A 14,778-nucleotide genomic window follows, 5' to 3' on the forward strand; every position below is an offset into this window, starting at 1 on the left:
TTCACCATGTTGGCCAGGATGGTCTTGATCTCTTGACCTCGTGATCCGCCCACCTGGGACTCCCAAAGTCCTGGGATTACAGGCGTGAGCCACCAGGCCCGGACTGTTTTTCTTTTTATTTATTTATTTTTTCTTCTTTTTTCTTTTTTGATTTTGTTTTTGTTTTTCTATTTGTCTCATAGCATTCTTTATCACTACCCGAAACAATTTTCTATTGGTTAACATATTTGGCGTCTGTGTCCTCCACTAGAATTTTAATTCCTCGGCAAGGATTCTAGTCATTTTCTTCATAACTGAATTTCATTTCCCTGAATAAATATATGAACAAGTTCCCTAAAAGCCCTCAATAAGCCTGTAATCCCAGCACTTTGGGAGGCTGAGGCAGGTGGATCACCTGAGCTCAGGAGTTCGAGACCAGCTTGAGCAACATGGTGAAACCTCTTTTCTACTAAAAATACAAAAAATTAGCTGGGCATGGTGGCACGTGCCTGTAACCCCAGCTACTCAGGAGGCTGAGGCACAAGAATCGCTTGAACCCGGAAGGTAGAGGTTGCAGTGAGCCGAGATGGTGCCACTGCACTCCAGCCTGGGTGACAGAGTAAGATGCTGTTTCAAAAAAAATAAATAAATAAACAAACCAAAAAAAACCTTAACAACTCCCCATTGCTCTGAAGATCAAGACCAATATCTTTAATTTGATCTATAGGACTCAAGAGGTTTGGTCCTCCCTCCAGCTTATCACACACATCTACCTCTTTGCTCCAGCCACCCTAGGTTTCTTCCACATTTTCTTTTCTTTTTTTTTTGAGACGGAGTCTCGCTCTGTTGCCCAGGCTGGAGTGCAGTGGCGCGATCTCGGCTCACTGCAAGCTCTGCCTCCTGGGTTCACGCCATTCTCCTGCCTCAGCCTCCTGAGTAGCTGCGACTACAGGCGCCTGTCACCACGCCCGGCTAATTTTTTGTATTTTTAGTAGAGATGGGGTTTCACCGTGTTAGCCAGGATGGTCTCAATCTCCTGACTTCGTGATCTGCCCGCCTCATCCTCCCAAAGTGCTGGGATTACAGGCGTGAGCCACCGCACCCGACCGCTTTCTTCCACATTTTCAAAGACGTTGGGCTACTTCCACCTCCGGGCTTTGGCACACGCTGTTTCATCTGCCTGGGTCACACACATTTTCACACAACTGGCTCTTTTCCCCGTTCAGCATTCAGGACCAATGACCTCATTGGACAGGCTTTCCTAACGCCCCATCTAAAGTCACTCCTCATCCTCAGTCACTCTATCCCATCGTCCTCTTTTACTTTTTTCATAACATTTACTACCAGCTGAAATGAAAACGTTCATTTCCTTGTTTGTTACCTGCATCTCCCACAGCATATTAAGTTATATGAGTTCAGAGATTTTGTGTATGTTGTTCACTGCAGTATCCCTGGTGTCTAGGGTGGTGCCTGGCAACCACTAGGCAAATATTTGTTGAATAACTGAATGACTCAAAGAACCTTGGGAGGTAGCAGTTATTACTCCTGTTTTAAGAACGAGAAAATGAAGGTCCAAAGAGGTTTTTGTTACCTGCCCAAGGACTCATAAGCTTGGAAGGGGTAGATCTAGAATGTAAATCCAGACACAGCTCAAAATTGATGTATCTCTATACTCTCTTTCCACCCCATCCCATTCCTTCTAGTTCTATCATCTGCTTCAGGACTCCTCTGGGAACCTAGAAGTTTTGTCACAGATGCCACAGCAGCAAATGTTTCAGCCTATTACATACACATGTACATGCAGACATGCACACACAGAGACACGTACATAGACACCCATGCACAAATAAAAAACAGCTCTGTTTCCTAGCATAAAATTCATCTCATTCATCTAGATAATCGATGAAATACAACAGAATTAAGACAGGAGTGCCAATAATTGCATGAAAAATATTGCCCTCTCGCTAAAGAAAATATTCATGTATTCATTTATTCAAGCACCTATTATTTATTGTGCTCTGAGGATGCCAACAGATGAGGAAAAACAGACCAGGGAGGAGCATATGTCCATTCGGCCAAGGCATATTAGACACGCTCTACTTCAGCGTTTCCCAAATAAGAGACAGAGGAATATCTGCACCCACCCTCCTAAAATACGGATTCCTGGATCTCATTCCCTGCTGAAGCAGAATTTCTATTTCACTTGAATTTTGCCAGAAAACTATGGCTTGGGCACTATGAGTAGTCCCACTTTAGGGATGAGAAAACAAGCATGGATAGGTTAAAATGAATTGACCAAGGTCGCATAACTAAGCTAGAAATGAGAACTCAGGCATAATTCCCAAATTGACTCTCTTAGCCCCTCAACATTATACACTTCATTCCAGACCATTTTAAAGCTCTTTTCCCCAGTACTGAAACATACAAGACCCTCACTACTCCAAGTGCAGTCTGGCATCATCAGCGTCACCTGCGGGTTTGTTAGGAGTGCAAATTCTTGGATCCCACCCCAGATGTACTGTATCAAAATCTGCATCTTAAAAAGACCTCCAGGAAATTTGTGTGCACTTGAAAGCTTGATAAGTATGCTCCAGATTATTGATTAATGCAAATACAGAAAGCAGAGTAATTCCTGTAACTCCCAGAACCCTTCTAGAGGTTTTCTTGTTAAGCATCTAGTTATTTGACTGAACAACTCAAAGCGAGGTGACAGGAATAAATCCTAGTGTCTGCTGCCACCTTGTGGTAAGAAGTTCCATCCCAGGCAGAATTCGCTCTTCACCACGAAATAAATGGGGCAATGTTGGAAGGTAGGAGTGGATCAGGTCCTCAATTTAGCAATGTACTTTGAGAGACCACTACAAAATTCCAAGATGTAATGAAAACCACCCTTGGGGTACATTTTGAGATGGCCAAACAACAACTGGCCTTGTCATATGTGTCCCACAGGACAAGAGAACATTCACTAGCTGTAACTGAGAGATCTAACAGAAGCTCAACTGGTGTTAATCAACAGATCATTGGTATTCCTATAGGTCCCTACCCCTTCGGAGTTCAAAGACACACTTCTGAATGTGGTGGTCAATTAGTGCATGGGTGTTTTTTGTTGTTGTTATTTGTTTTTTTGTTGTTGTTGTCCTATCCAAATGCCACTGTTGAGGCAATCAGATCACCATTTCTGCATTTGCCTCGTTCAAGAATCTGTGAAGTGTTCCACAAAGGTCCATGGAATTTCACACAGCTCTGTCAAATACATCATTGGTGACCTCTGTGAAGTTGCAAACAGGGCCAGTCCCACAAATAATGTCTCTTAACACTTGGAAGGGAATAAGGGAAAGACTCTAAAAATTTCCTACGTATTTTATTTCGAATAGCCCACACCTTGACAGTACATTCAGTCACTGGCTGATTTTGTATTGAAGTCTGTAAGTTCAAGAACTAAAACCATCCAAAACAGCTACTACAGGTGAAGTTGACAGCAATGGCCCACCCTCAGCTGTATCTACCAGAACCCTTTAAGATTGCCTATGGAAAAGTTAGACAGTACCGAAGATTCCAGCAACTCAAGAAGAAAAATGGCTCATTCAAAAGGAAGGGGATAGAAAGGTAACAGATATTCATTTCCTTTTCTATCAAATGAGAGTCTTTGGGTTTGGCATAGTGGCATGTCCTTTTAAGCACTGCATTTAGAAATGAAGACTCTGGATGGATTGGCGAGGAGGGTACTGCATTGGATCCAGAAATCTAGTGCAACAATGTAAGCTTCATTTTATGATCAGAAACGTCTTAATTGTAACAGGGAAAACCTTTCCTTTCCACTTGAAATTGAGTTTCAATGTGGCATAGGAGACTAAAATAAGTACTGATCCTATGTTGATATTTCAGCATCAGAATTTTGGACATCTCACGTCCCACGAAAATACTATTATTTTGAAAAGTCATTAGTGCATTCTTCAAAATAGGTCCACGACCGGTGCTTTCTTTCTCCTATCCCAGTAATTTGGGCTGCTGAAATATGTGCTAATCACATTTCACTATGGACACATTGTTTAATGTAACATTAAAACTACCTTAGACCTACTATTTTTTGCCAACGACAAAACCATACACACAGGTATGAAACATCCAAAATATAATATATTTTAATTTGGAAAGTCAGTGTGGTGATTTATTTTCCAATTTCTTTGGGCTTCTCTCTTACCAGGTCCATGGGCTATAGCTCAGACATGTAGAAGTGAGGTGTTTTAATGAGTCCTGTAAGAATCAAAGACCAAGCTTATGAACTTCCATGGACAAAATAAAACACTGCAGAGATTTCCACTTTCAGTGAAAAGTAGGAGCTCCGGGGGAAGCAATCCAACCAAATAAATTCGGTACCAACACAAAAATATTTAAAAACTTAAGAAGGGGCGGGTTCTGCTCATATCAGAAATTGCAGCAGTTGTGTTCCCAGGCTCTGGAGCTAAATCACCTTTGTTAATTACGTTTTTGATAGACTGGGGATGAGAGTGGGGAGGATGGGAATGGGAAACACCTTCTAGAGATTCTGAGACCACTTAGAACAGGGCTTTTAACATGGGTGGTCTTCGAAATTCCTGAATCTCCTGAAATTGTATTTGCATTGTTCTGTGTCAGAGTATGTGTATGTGTGCACATGTTTATAGTAGTAGAATCACTTAAAAATTAAATTATTATTAAAGGAGTCTCAGAGGGGTCTACAGGAGATTAATCCTAGCCCATAAGTTATCTTTGGGCAAATTAGGAAATGGTGCTCCCTCCTCAGGACATTTTACTGCCATCTGCCAGAAAATCATTATAACTTTACACAAGTCTAAGGACGAAATTGAATAGCACCCCCTAGAAGTCGTATATGTATAATTTGCAGAACCCTGCCCTTGGTCCCAGAAGGGAGGCTGCTAGCTTCTCCCTTATTTTGCCCTCTAGTGTGGGCTCCCTCCTTGCCTTTTACATTTTCCCCACTGTTCTGATCCACATGGTAATAAAAAGTATCATTTATTGAATGCTTTTTAAGGTTCCAAACACATGAATTATTTCCTTTTATTTTCATAATTCTGAAAAGATTATGTCCATTTTCAAATGAGAAGACCAAAGCTTATAGAGGTTACATGACATGCCCAAGGTCACAGAGTTAGGAATTGTCCTGAGTTGAACCAATACCATTGAACTCCAGTGTCTAGGCTGTCACTGAACCACTTCCCATATATAATTACAGAAAAAGGCTGAATGATTTGGGTTCTGTTTAGAACAGTGTTTTCCTGGAGAGTAGTACATATGCTACTCATGGTATGTGAGATATTTTAGGTAATATATGAAGAACATTATTAATGGTTATAAATTTGTTTTAATCCATATTAGAAATATATGTTATATATTTAATATAATGTAATAGCATAATATAAAACCTGGGATTTCTCCCAGAGAAATGAAAACTTACATTCATACAAAACCTATACACAAATGTTTATGGCAGCTTTACTCATAATAGCCCCAAATGGAAACAACCCAAATATCCTTCAATCGGTGAATAGTTAAACAAAATGTGGTACACTCATGTCATGGACTATTACTCAGCAATAAAAAGATATGAAGAATTAATACACAAAATCTGGATGAATGCCTAGAGAATTATGCTGAGTGAAAAAAAGGATAGCTCAAAAAATTACATGATGTATATTTCCATTTACATAACATTCTGGAAAGGACGAGAATTACGCAAACAGAAGACATACTCGTGGATGCCAGTTTAAGAAAGGAGGGACCAGTGGATAGCGGATGTGGCTATAAAACATGAGGCATCTTGGTGTTACTGGAAATGTTCTGCATTCTGACTGTATCAATGTCAATATGCTGGTTGTGAAAATATAGTTTTGTAAGATGTCACCATTTGGGGAAACTACGTAAAGAGCACACGGAATCTCCCTGTATTTCTTTCTCTTTTTTTTCGTTTTTTTTTGAGACAGAGTCTCGCTCTGTCGCCCAGGCTGGATTGCAGTGGCGCGATCTCAGCTCACTGCAAGCTCTGCCCGCCAGGTTCACACCATTCTGCCTCAGCCTCCCAAGTAGCTGGGACTACAGGCGCCCGCCACCACGCCCGATTAATGTTTTGTGTTTTCAGTAGAGACAGGGTTTCACCGTGTTAGCCAGGATGGTCTCGATCTCCTGACCTCGTGATCTGCCCGCTTCGGCCTCCCAAAGTGCTGGGATTACAGGCGTAAATCACCGCGCCTGGCCCCCTCCCTGTATTTCTTAGAATTGCATGTGGAACTATAATGATCTCAACATCAAAATTTTAATTTAAAAAACACCGAAATTTCATGGATATTATTACTTTGGGTGAAGCTAACAAAAAATAGTTAATTGAGGAAGAATATTAGGTAATAATTGTATCACGGTATAGGTGATACTCTAGCATAGTGGTTAACAACACAGACCTCAGGATCAGATAGATAATATGTAAAATGAAGATAATAATATAACCTACCTCTAACAGTACTGTGTTTAAATTAAATAGCAAATAATATAACCTACCTCTAACAGTACTGTGTTTAAATTAAATAGCAGCCAGATTACTATAATTTGGTAACAAAACACCAAGTAGTTGCTTTGGCTTTATTTTTCTGTGATTTGATTCTTGGTCTTCAATTTCTTTTTTTTTTTTCTGAAGTGTATAATTGGTTCACATTTGAAGTTTGTGTTTTAATGATTTAAATTTTTCACTTTTAACTTTACAGTTTCCCTAATATGAACCATTTTTATTTTGTTTAGATGGCACAGAGCTGTGTCTACCAACTTACTAAAACAAAATGTATTGGTCCCTAAAGAGGAATCATCCAGTGATAGTGACATGGGATTTCATGAAAGCCAGCAAAATCAGAAAAGTAATTTGAAGACGAAAGTGAAGACTGCTTTTGGGAGGATGCTGTCCTACAAGTATAGAAGCAAAAGCCAGCAAGTGCCAGCCAAGAGGGCTCCACTGACCATAAGGAAGCCCTCCTGTCAAACACGCAGAGCCTTCGAATCCCTAGGATTGTCAAGGAGTTTCCATCTCCCAAGTTATTTACAGCAAAAATGAGAAAGCTCTCAGAGAATGGTAATCAAATTTGGGCAATTTGTCTTTGGGTTGAGGCCAAGAGGAAGAGTGAAATTAGGATGGATTATCTCGCTACACCAGTATGGTATCCCTGAGGAGCTTGTCTGAAATGCAGAATCTCAGGCCCTACCTGGGACCTTCTGAGTCAGAAGCCACACTTTAGCAAGATCCTCAGTTGGCTTGTATGTTCATACCGTTGTGTGTGTGTGTGTGTGTGTGTGTGTGTGTGTGTGTGTGTGTATGTGTTTAGATGGAATCTCGCTCTATCACCCAGGCTGTAGTACAGAGGCATGATCTCGGCTCACTGCAACCTCTGCCTTCCGGGTTCAAGCAATTTTCCTCCCTCAGCCTCCTGAGTAGCTGGAACTACAGGTGCGTGCCACCACGCCCAGCTAAGTTTTGTATTTTTACTAGAGATGGGGTTTCACCATATTGGCCAGGCTGGTCTTGAACTCCTGACCTCAGGTGATCCATTTGCCTCGGCCTCCCAAAGTGCTGGGATTACAGGTGTGAGCCACCACGCCTGACCTTGCTCATACCTTTTGAGAAGCACTGAATTGGATTGCCTTGGAGGTTCCTCCCAGTTCAATTAAACAGTGTTCTAATCAGTTTAAAGTCACTGTTTATTTAAATATATATGTGTGTGTATATTCATATATACATGTATATATTTATTGGAAAGTCAAACTCAAGGGGGATTTTTGGTTTTGTTTCTGGAAAAAGTAGTGATGCAGACTTTCACATGGCTACTTCTAACAGTGGAGGGGGTAGTGAGAATTAAATGAACAAAATGTATAACTGGTAAGTCATAAAGAATGCTCACTCTTATTGCATCTACTTTCTATGTACTGTGTGAAAGAATCAATATTTGAACTGTTAACTTTAAGTCGTCTTTGCAACTAGTAATAATGCCATTTGGCATCCTATGAGTCATGACTAACAATACTACCAACGTTTGCATTGTCGTCTGTAGCTTTCAAAAAAATAAATGGAGTCTAGGCCGGGAGCAGTGGCTCACGTCTGTAATCCCAGTTCTTTGGAAGGCCAAAGCGGGTGGATCACTTGAGCCCAGGAGTTTGAGACAAGCCTGGGCAACATGGTGAAACCATCTCTACCAAAAAATACAAAAAAGATTAGTCAGGCATGGTGGCATGTGCCCGTATTCCCTACTAGGGGAGCTGAGGTGGGCGAATCGCTTGAATCTGCGAGTCAGAGATTGCATGAGCCGAGATTATGCCACTGCACTCCAGCCTGGGTGACAGAAAGAGACCCTGTCTCAAAAAAGAAAAGAAAAGAAAAGAAAAAGTCTATTTTTATAGCACTTTTATATTTACAGAAAAATTGAACAGAAAATGTAGAGTTCCCATATATGCCCTCCCTTCCCTGATTCCCATAGCTCCTATTATTAACATCTTGCTTTAGAGTGGTACATTTACAATCAATGAACCAATATTGATATATTACTATTATTAACTGAAGTTATGGTTTACATTAGGGTTCCCCCTTTATATTGTGCAGTTCTGTGGGATTTGACAAATACCTACTTTTATGTCATACCCTATCATAACATGCATCCACCATTACAGTATCATACAGAATAATTTCACTGCTCTATATATCCTCTGTAGCTTTTTAATGTCCTTCACAGCACAGAATCAGGAAACACACAGCTCTTATAGTATATGTAAATATACATACAACCTCACATTTTACACACCATGATCAGGCAACAAAACTGATGTGTGCTTCTTCCAGGAAAAAAAAAAAAACCTGATGGTTTCCAGCCAACTACTTTCAAACAAACTCTGTGTTCTGGAAAAAGCAGTCACTAATACAAGCATCCAAGCATCTAGCAATTACGTGGTATGGATTGAGCTGTATATTTCTGTTGGAAATAACAAAGAGGATATGCTTCTATATTGCTGGGGCTGGAATTGAAGAATCCAGCAGAAAACAGAGGATCAAATTTCTACTCTTAATCTGTGCACTGGTTTATTTTTATCTTAGTTACAATAACAAATATCAACTAAGATTTCTCCAGAAAACATGCTTATCCTTTAGGATGTAGCTCAAACATTAATACCCTTTGTTGTGGCCCAAAATCAGTTGCTCTTCCCTGCTGACCTTCAAAACATGTTTTTATCTATTTAACAAATATCTGCTAAGTACTTATTACATGACAGCCACAATATTTGGGATAGAGTAGCACATAGGACAGACATAGTCCCTCCCTCGTGGAGTTATAGCATAGAGGGGCTTTCAAACATGCAGAAAATTACATTTGTTCCAAGAGCACAGGATGCTATTGAAAGAAATCATGGGTGCTCTAACTTTAGGGGAGGGGTCTCAGGAAAGGCTTCCCCAAGGAAGGGACAACTAAATTGAAATCTGAAGGATGTCTAAGACATAAAGATGGCTTACACAAGGTGGAGGGGGGAGAACAGTTTCCCAGGAATAAGGGAGAGCATGTTCAAGTCACAATATCAAGAGCACCAGGCACAATTAGGAAATGAAAGAAATCCAGTGGAGGCTGGAACACAGAGAGCTAAGGAGAGGCTGGTTGAATTAGGTAGTAAGGGTGCCTGTCATAGGGCACATTGAGAATTTTTAACTTCCTTCTAAGGGTGATAAGAAACCATTGGATTACTTTCAAGCTGGGGATTTATATAATCTGATTTGCATTCTTAAAAGACAGCTTTGGCTATCTTTTAGTGTAGAGTGGATTGGATGAGGGTAAGCGCAAATGCAGGAAGAACAATAAGCACCGTACATTCTTTCAGGCAAGGAATGACATTAGCTTGGATTAGTCATGGCAGTGGGAATGGGGAGATAAAGGGAGAAATAAGCATAGGTAGAAGTTACAACAATTGGGGAAGAGTTGGACAGTGAAGGGTGGGGGAGAGGGAAGAATTTCTGGATTGAGCACTTGCTTTGAAGGTGGAGGCATCATAAACTAAGATAAGGAGCAATGGACCTGGATTGAAAAATAAGTCATGAGTTCCAGCTAGACTTGCTGACTTGAGGTCCCTGCCAAATAGCCAAGTGGAAGTGTCAAGTAGGCTAATGTATTCATTGAGGTCTGAGGCTCCCAGAGAAGTCCTTATCAATGGACTTTAAGCAACAAGATGATTTTAGGTGTGCACACAGCATGAAGGAACAGTGTAACACACAGCAAATTGCAAACACCCTTTCCCCAATGCTGTCATCCTTTTGAATACATCAAGGAAAATGTCTCATTTAGTGACCCCCTTTTTTAAGAAAAAGAGAGCACCTGTAGTCCCAGCTGCTCAAGAGGCTGAGGCAGGAGAATGGCCTGAACCCGGGAGGCGGAGCTTGCAGTGAGCCTAGATCACGCCACTGCACTCCAGCCTGGGCGACAGAGCGAGACTCCGTCTCAGAAAAAAAAAAGAAAAAAGAAAAGAAAAAGAGAGTAACCTCAGGTTTAGTGCCCTCTGCAAAAAATAACATAGTATTTAATTTTAATGCCTATTTATGATACTAGTCATAATTTATGGTAGTGTTTTAAAGTTTCCTTTATAAATACATTTATGGAGTTAAGAACTGAATTGATATGTTTTAAAATGCTAAGGAATCCAAAGTTCACCTGGCTCCTGGATATAGGAAAGACAAATCAATGGTATGTAAATGATCGAGCCTTGAGCCACATTTCTTGAAAATAGATAGAAAATTTGCTTTAATCCACGATGAATACCCAAGGGAGGGCCTTGCATGTTAGAGGGTTACTTTTCTAATTCTACAATGGTTCAGGGGAAAAACTTAAATCTCGAAGAGAGACAGAGGTAGCTACCTTGTCAAAGACTGGGTTGGTGTCCACTTAGGTCATGACCATAACAAAAGGCAAATGTGTGCAGGAGAAAGTGTAAGATTGGGAAGAGCAAATCAATTTTTTATTTTTAACTCTAAAGAAAAAAAGCTACTGAAGCAGCATGTGATGCTGTCTTCTAAGAATACTGTATTTTTAATAGGAAGAATGTGTTCCTCATTATGATCCTTACAGATTCCTTTTTCCCCCTTTCTCGAAGCGACTATACAACTTGATGTTGTAGAGGCAGAGACAGAGGAGATAACCCAGGGAAACACACTCCTTCGGGCCAGGAGAACCACCAAGCGGTTATCTGTGACATCTCTTCCTTCAGGACTGCAAAAGGTAAAACGCTAAACGAATTTGCCTCTGAAGACTTACACAAAACTCAATGTCTAGAGATTTTGCAAAAACCAAGTTCTCTCCTACCATGAGTCCTCCACAATAAGCCCTTTAAATCTGCTGCTTCTGTCTCCTCTCCAAGAATTTAGGGTACTCTCTGGGTCAGATTCTTCTACTTCTAAGCTCAAACTGTTCAGCTTCTACTACATCTGGGCAACAGTGGAGTTTGGATTTTTATAACTGACTTTCTCACTCTTCAAATGTTAGTATAGCATTCTGGCCTATTTGTACATACTATGTGGAGTGGAACTCATTAGACCAGCACTGTCGAATGGAACTTTCGGTGGAGATGTAAGTATACATTGTCCAATGTAGTAGCCGTTAGCCACATTTGGCTTTGAGACTTTGAAATGTGGTCAGTGCAACTTTTGAACAAATGTTGCTGGAACAAGTGGGCATTCATATAGAAAAAAATGAAAATTGATCCCTATCTCACACCATATACAAAGATTAATTTCTGTTCAGTTATAGATTTGAGTGGAAAAGGCAAAAATCTTAAAACTCCTGGAGGACAATAAGAATATCTTCATGACTTCAGGATAGAGAAACACTTCTTAGGACACACATAACAATAATCATAAAGACGAAGCAATTTGGCTATGATTAAGAATTTCTGTCCATCAAAGGTGTTAGATCAGAGGTTGTCAACTAGCTATAAAAATGTTTTGTTTAGCCCTCAGAATGTTCTCAAAAATATATTTGAATTGGCTGGGTGTGGTGGCTCATGTCTGCAATCCTGGCACTTTGGGAGGCTGGTGAGGGAGGATCACTTGAGCTCAGGAGGTTGATACCAGCCTGGGCAACATGGCAAAACCCCATCTCTACAAAAAAAATATAAAAATTACCTGGGCATGGTGGTACACACTTTTAGTCCCAGCTCCTCAGGAGGCTGAGGTGGGAGGATCACCAGAGCCCACAGAGGTCGAGGCTTTAGTGAGCCATGATCATGCCACTGCTCTCCAGCCTGGACAACAGAGTGAGGCCTCATCTTAAAATATATATATATATATATATATATATATATTTGAATTAATTGTCTACATTTAAAAATTAGGATATTTCTAATACAATTCTGGGTTTTCAACTTTCTTTTGAAAAATAAAAAGATTTGAAAACACTAGGCCAATTCCTCATGGCAACAAGCAGGAGCTGCACCAGGGTACTGCAAGAGGTGTGGTGTCTTCAGTCCATACCAGCCCCAACTAGTCCTGCTTTACAAAACTTGCCTAGGCACTAGATTTTACCATAGTTGTATTCAATAAACACAGACATAACGTAATAACTGCCAAGTATGCTACTATGCTAGGTGCTTAACAGGAAAAAATACTGGGTTTTATGAAAGAGAAAAAAAGAGGGGTCTTACTTTAGATAGACCAGGGAAGATTCTGCAAGTGACATTTGAGCTGGGCAAGCTGGCAGGGTAGCAGTGGTTCAGCAGACTCCATTTGTAAAGGCAAAGGGTAGGACCCAGATGTGGTCCCATATCCTACTTTGTGTAGGTCTCACAGTAGTCCTAATGCTAATTATTAAGCACAAGGGGAAGGAAGAGTAAACTCAGTAAGACTAAAAAGGGCATATTAGCTTGGAGCCATGACCTGGGAATGATTTCCAATTGCAACACTATATTAGGACAGGTACTTGTAACCAGTAAGCCAGGGACAATGGGAAAAGTATCAGGCATGGGGTGAAAAGAACCCAGAGCTTCCTTTTTATGTTTGAAGACATGACTGCCGTGAAAATAAGGAAACCTGCAGAAACGAGACCAAATTAACAACTAGATCCACTGATAATGAGCTTTCTGGGGCACTGGTCCACAACGGCCCCACACTCTCACTGTGCTCAGCAGCTGCAGAGGCAATTTCTTCTTCCCCTTATGAATGACCTGCTTTTTCCCTGATGCTGTATATTCTTTCAGAGCCAGACAATCTCATTTCTCTGCACCCTATAGATCTCTTCAAAGAGAGCTCTAAGCACAAAGAAGATACTTGGGGTGTGGAGAATAATATGAATACAGTCTCCAATCCAATATTGTTACGTGGCAAATGTTCAGTTTATAAGATAATGTCCCAAGGGTGAGAACTCTTGTTTAAGCACCATCACATAAATAATGTTGGTAGTTCCTAATCTGATGTGTTTTGCATTTTTACCATAGGGGCCATATTCACCAAAAAAGAGACCATACTTTCCAGCACTTAAAAAAAAGAAGCATGGCATGGAAAACATCCTTCGAAAATCAGACTTGACAGTAGGAAAGCTTCAAATGCAGGTAGTGGACAAAGGCTTTTAACTTTTGAGTCTCAGAAGCATCAGACAGCCAGGCTTAAGCAAACGCACAGCCCTGCTAGACAGCATGGTTGTGGGATGAAATTAATGATTAGCATTAAGAAATAATGTTAGCAAGGGGGGCATTCTGAAAGTGGCTAAAGGATTGCTAAGGACACCTAGGATGATGGTGTGTAGCTGATAAATATTAAATGAATTCAATTAAAATGAAGGCATATACATAGGTTTCTTTTCAGAAGAACTGAGATCGTCTTTATCACTGGGTGGTAAATGTACGCTTTCAAGCTCCATTTGCTATGACTTGAATTAGAATAATATTTTAAGACTTGCAAAATGTCCACCAGTTCCAGAACTCTTCTCTCAGGAAAAGCAACTATCCCTTTGATTTTCACAAGGCTTTCCAACACATGGCTTCATTTCTTTGTATTTATCTGTCATAGGTGGATGACCTCATAGAAACAGTGACTGATAAATCCATGAAGCTATTGGCCCAAAGACATGCTGAGCTTCAACAGTGTGAGTTTCTGGGGGATGAAATTCTTCAGTCTTCTAAACAGTTCCAGAGGATATCCAAGAGAACCATGATGAAGTATAAATTTAAAAATGTGTGTTTCCCATGTACCTGCTGCTGCTTCTGACTTTGTTCCTGATTCTTTAAAAGTTATCTTCCCTAGGCTGGGCATGGTGGCTCATGCCTGTAATCTCAGCACTTTAGGAGGCCAAGGCGGGTGGATCCCTTGATGTCTGGAGTTCAAAACCAGCCTGGCCAAAATGGTGAAACCCTATCTCTACTAAAAATACAAAAATTAGCCAGGCGTGGTGGCAGGCACCTGTAATCCCAGCTACTCGGGAGGCTGAGGCAGGAGAATTGCTTGAACCTGGGAGGCAGAGGCTGCAGTGAGCTGAGATCACACCACTGCATTCCAGCCTAGGCGACAGCACAAGACTCCATCTCGAAAAAAAATAAATAAATAAAAGTTGTCTTCCAAGAGATTCTTATCTTTTGCTACTTAATCCTGAATAAATCTCTCTAGTGAATTAATCAATGGGGGTGGGGATACGAAGGCAGCATTTTAAAAAAAATTCTACCCAATAGTCCTTTAAAAAATAAATAACTTTTTTGAAAAACTGGTATTTGGGGCACAGTGGCTCACGTCTATGCTCCCAGCACTTTGGGAGG

The 14,778-nt window shown here is 40.6% G+C and overlaps 2 protein-coding genes across 4 annotated transcripts in view; one reads left to right on the forward strand and one right to left on the reverse strand.

Annotated features, from left to right (window-relative positions):
* Window positions 1-14,778, reverse strand: part of THOC7 (THO complex subunit 7) — a 64,934-nt gene that overhangs the window by 19,791 nt on the left and 30,365 nt on the right. The window lies entirely within an intron of this gene.
* On the forward strand, window positions 875-14,281 carry CUNH3orf49 (chromosome unknown C3orf49 homolog). Its single transcript, XM_032149435.2, is given in 6 exon segments — window positions 875-3,585; window positions 6,766-6,940; window positions 6,943-7,090; window positions 11,134-11,258; window positions 13,468-13,581; window positions 14,039-14,281. Coding segments are annotated over 6 exon segments (885 nt in total). The 5' UTR covers window positions 875-3,460; the 3' UTR covers window positions 14,237-14,281.

The sequence above is a fragment of the Hylobates moloch genome, unplaced genomic scaffold (assembly GCF_009828535.3).
Source record: "Hylobates moloch isolate HMO894 unplaced genomic scaffold, HMol_V3 SCAFFOLD_4, whole genome shotgun sequence".
NCBI classification, from domain to species: domain Eukaryota; kingdom Metazoa; phylum Chordata; class Mammalia; order Primates; family Hylobatidae; genus Hylobates; species Hylobates moloch.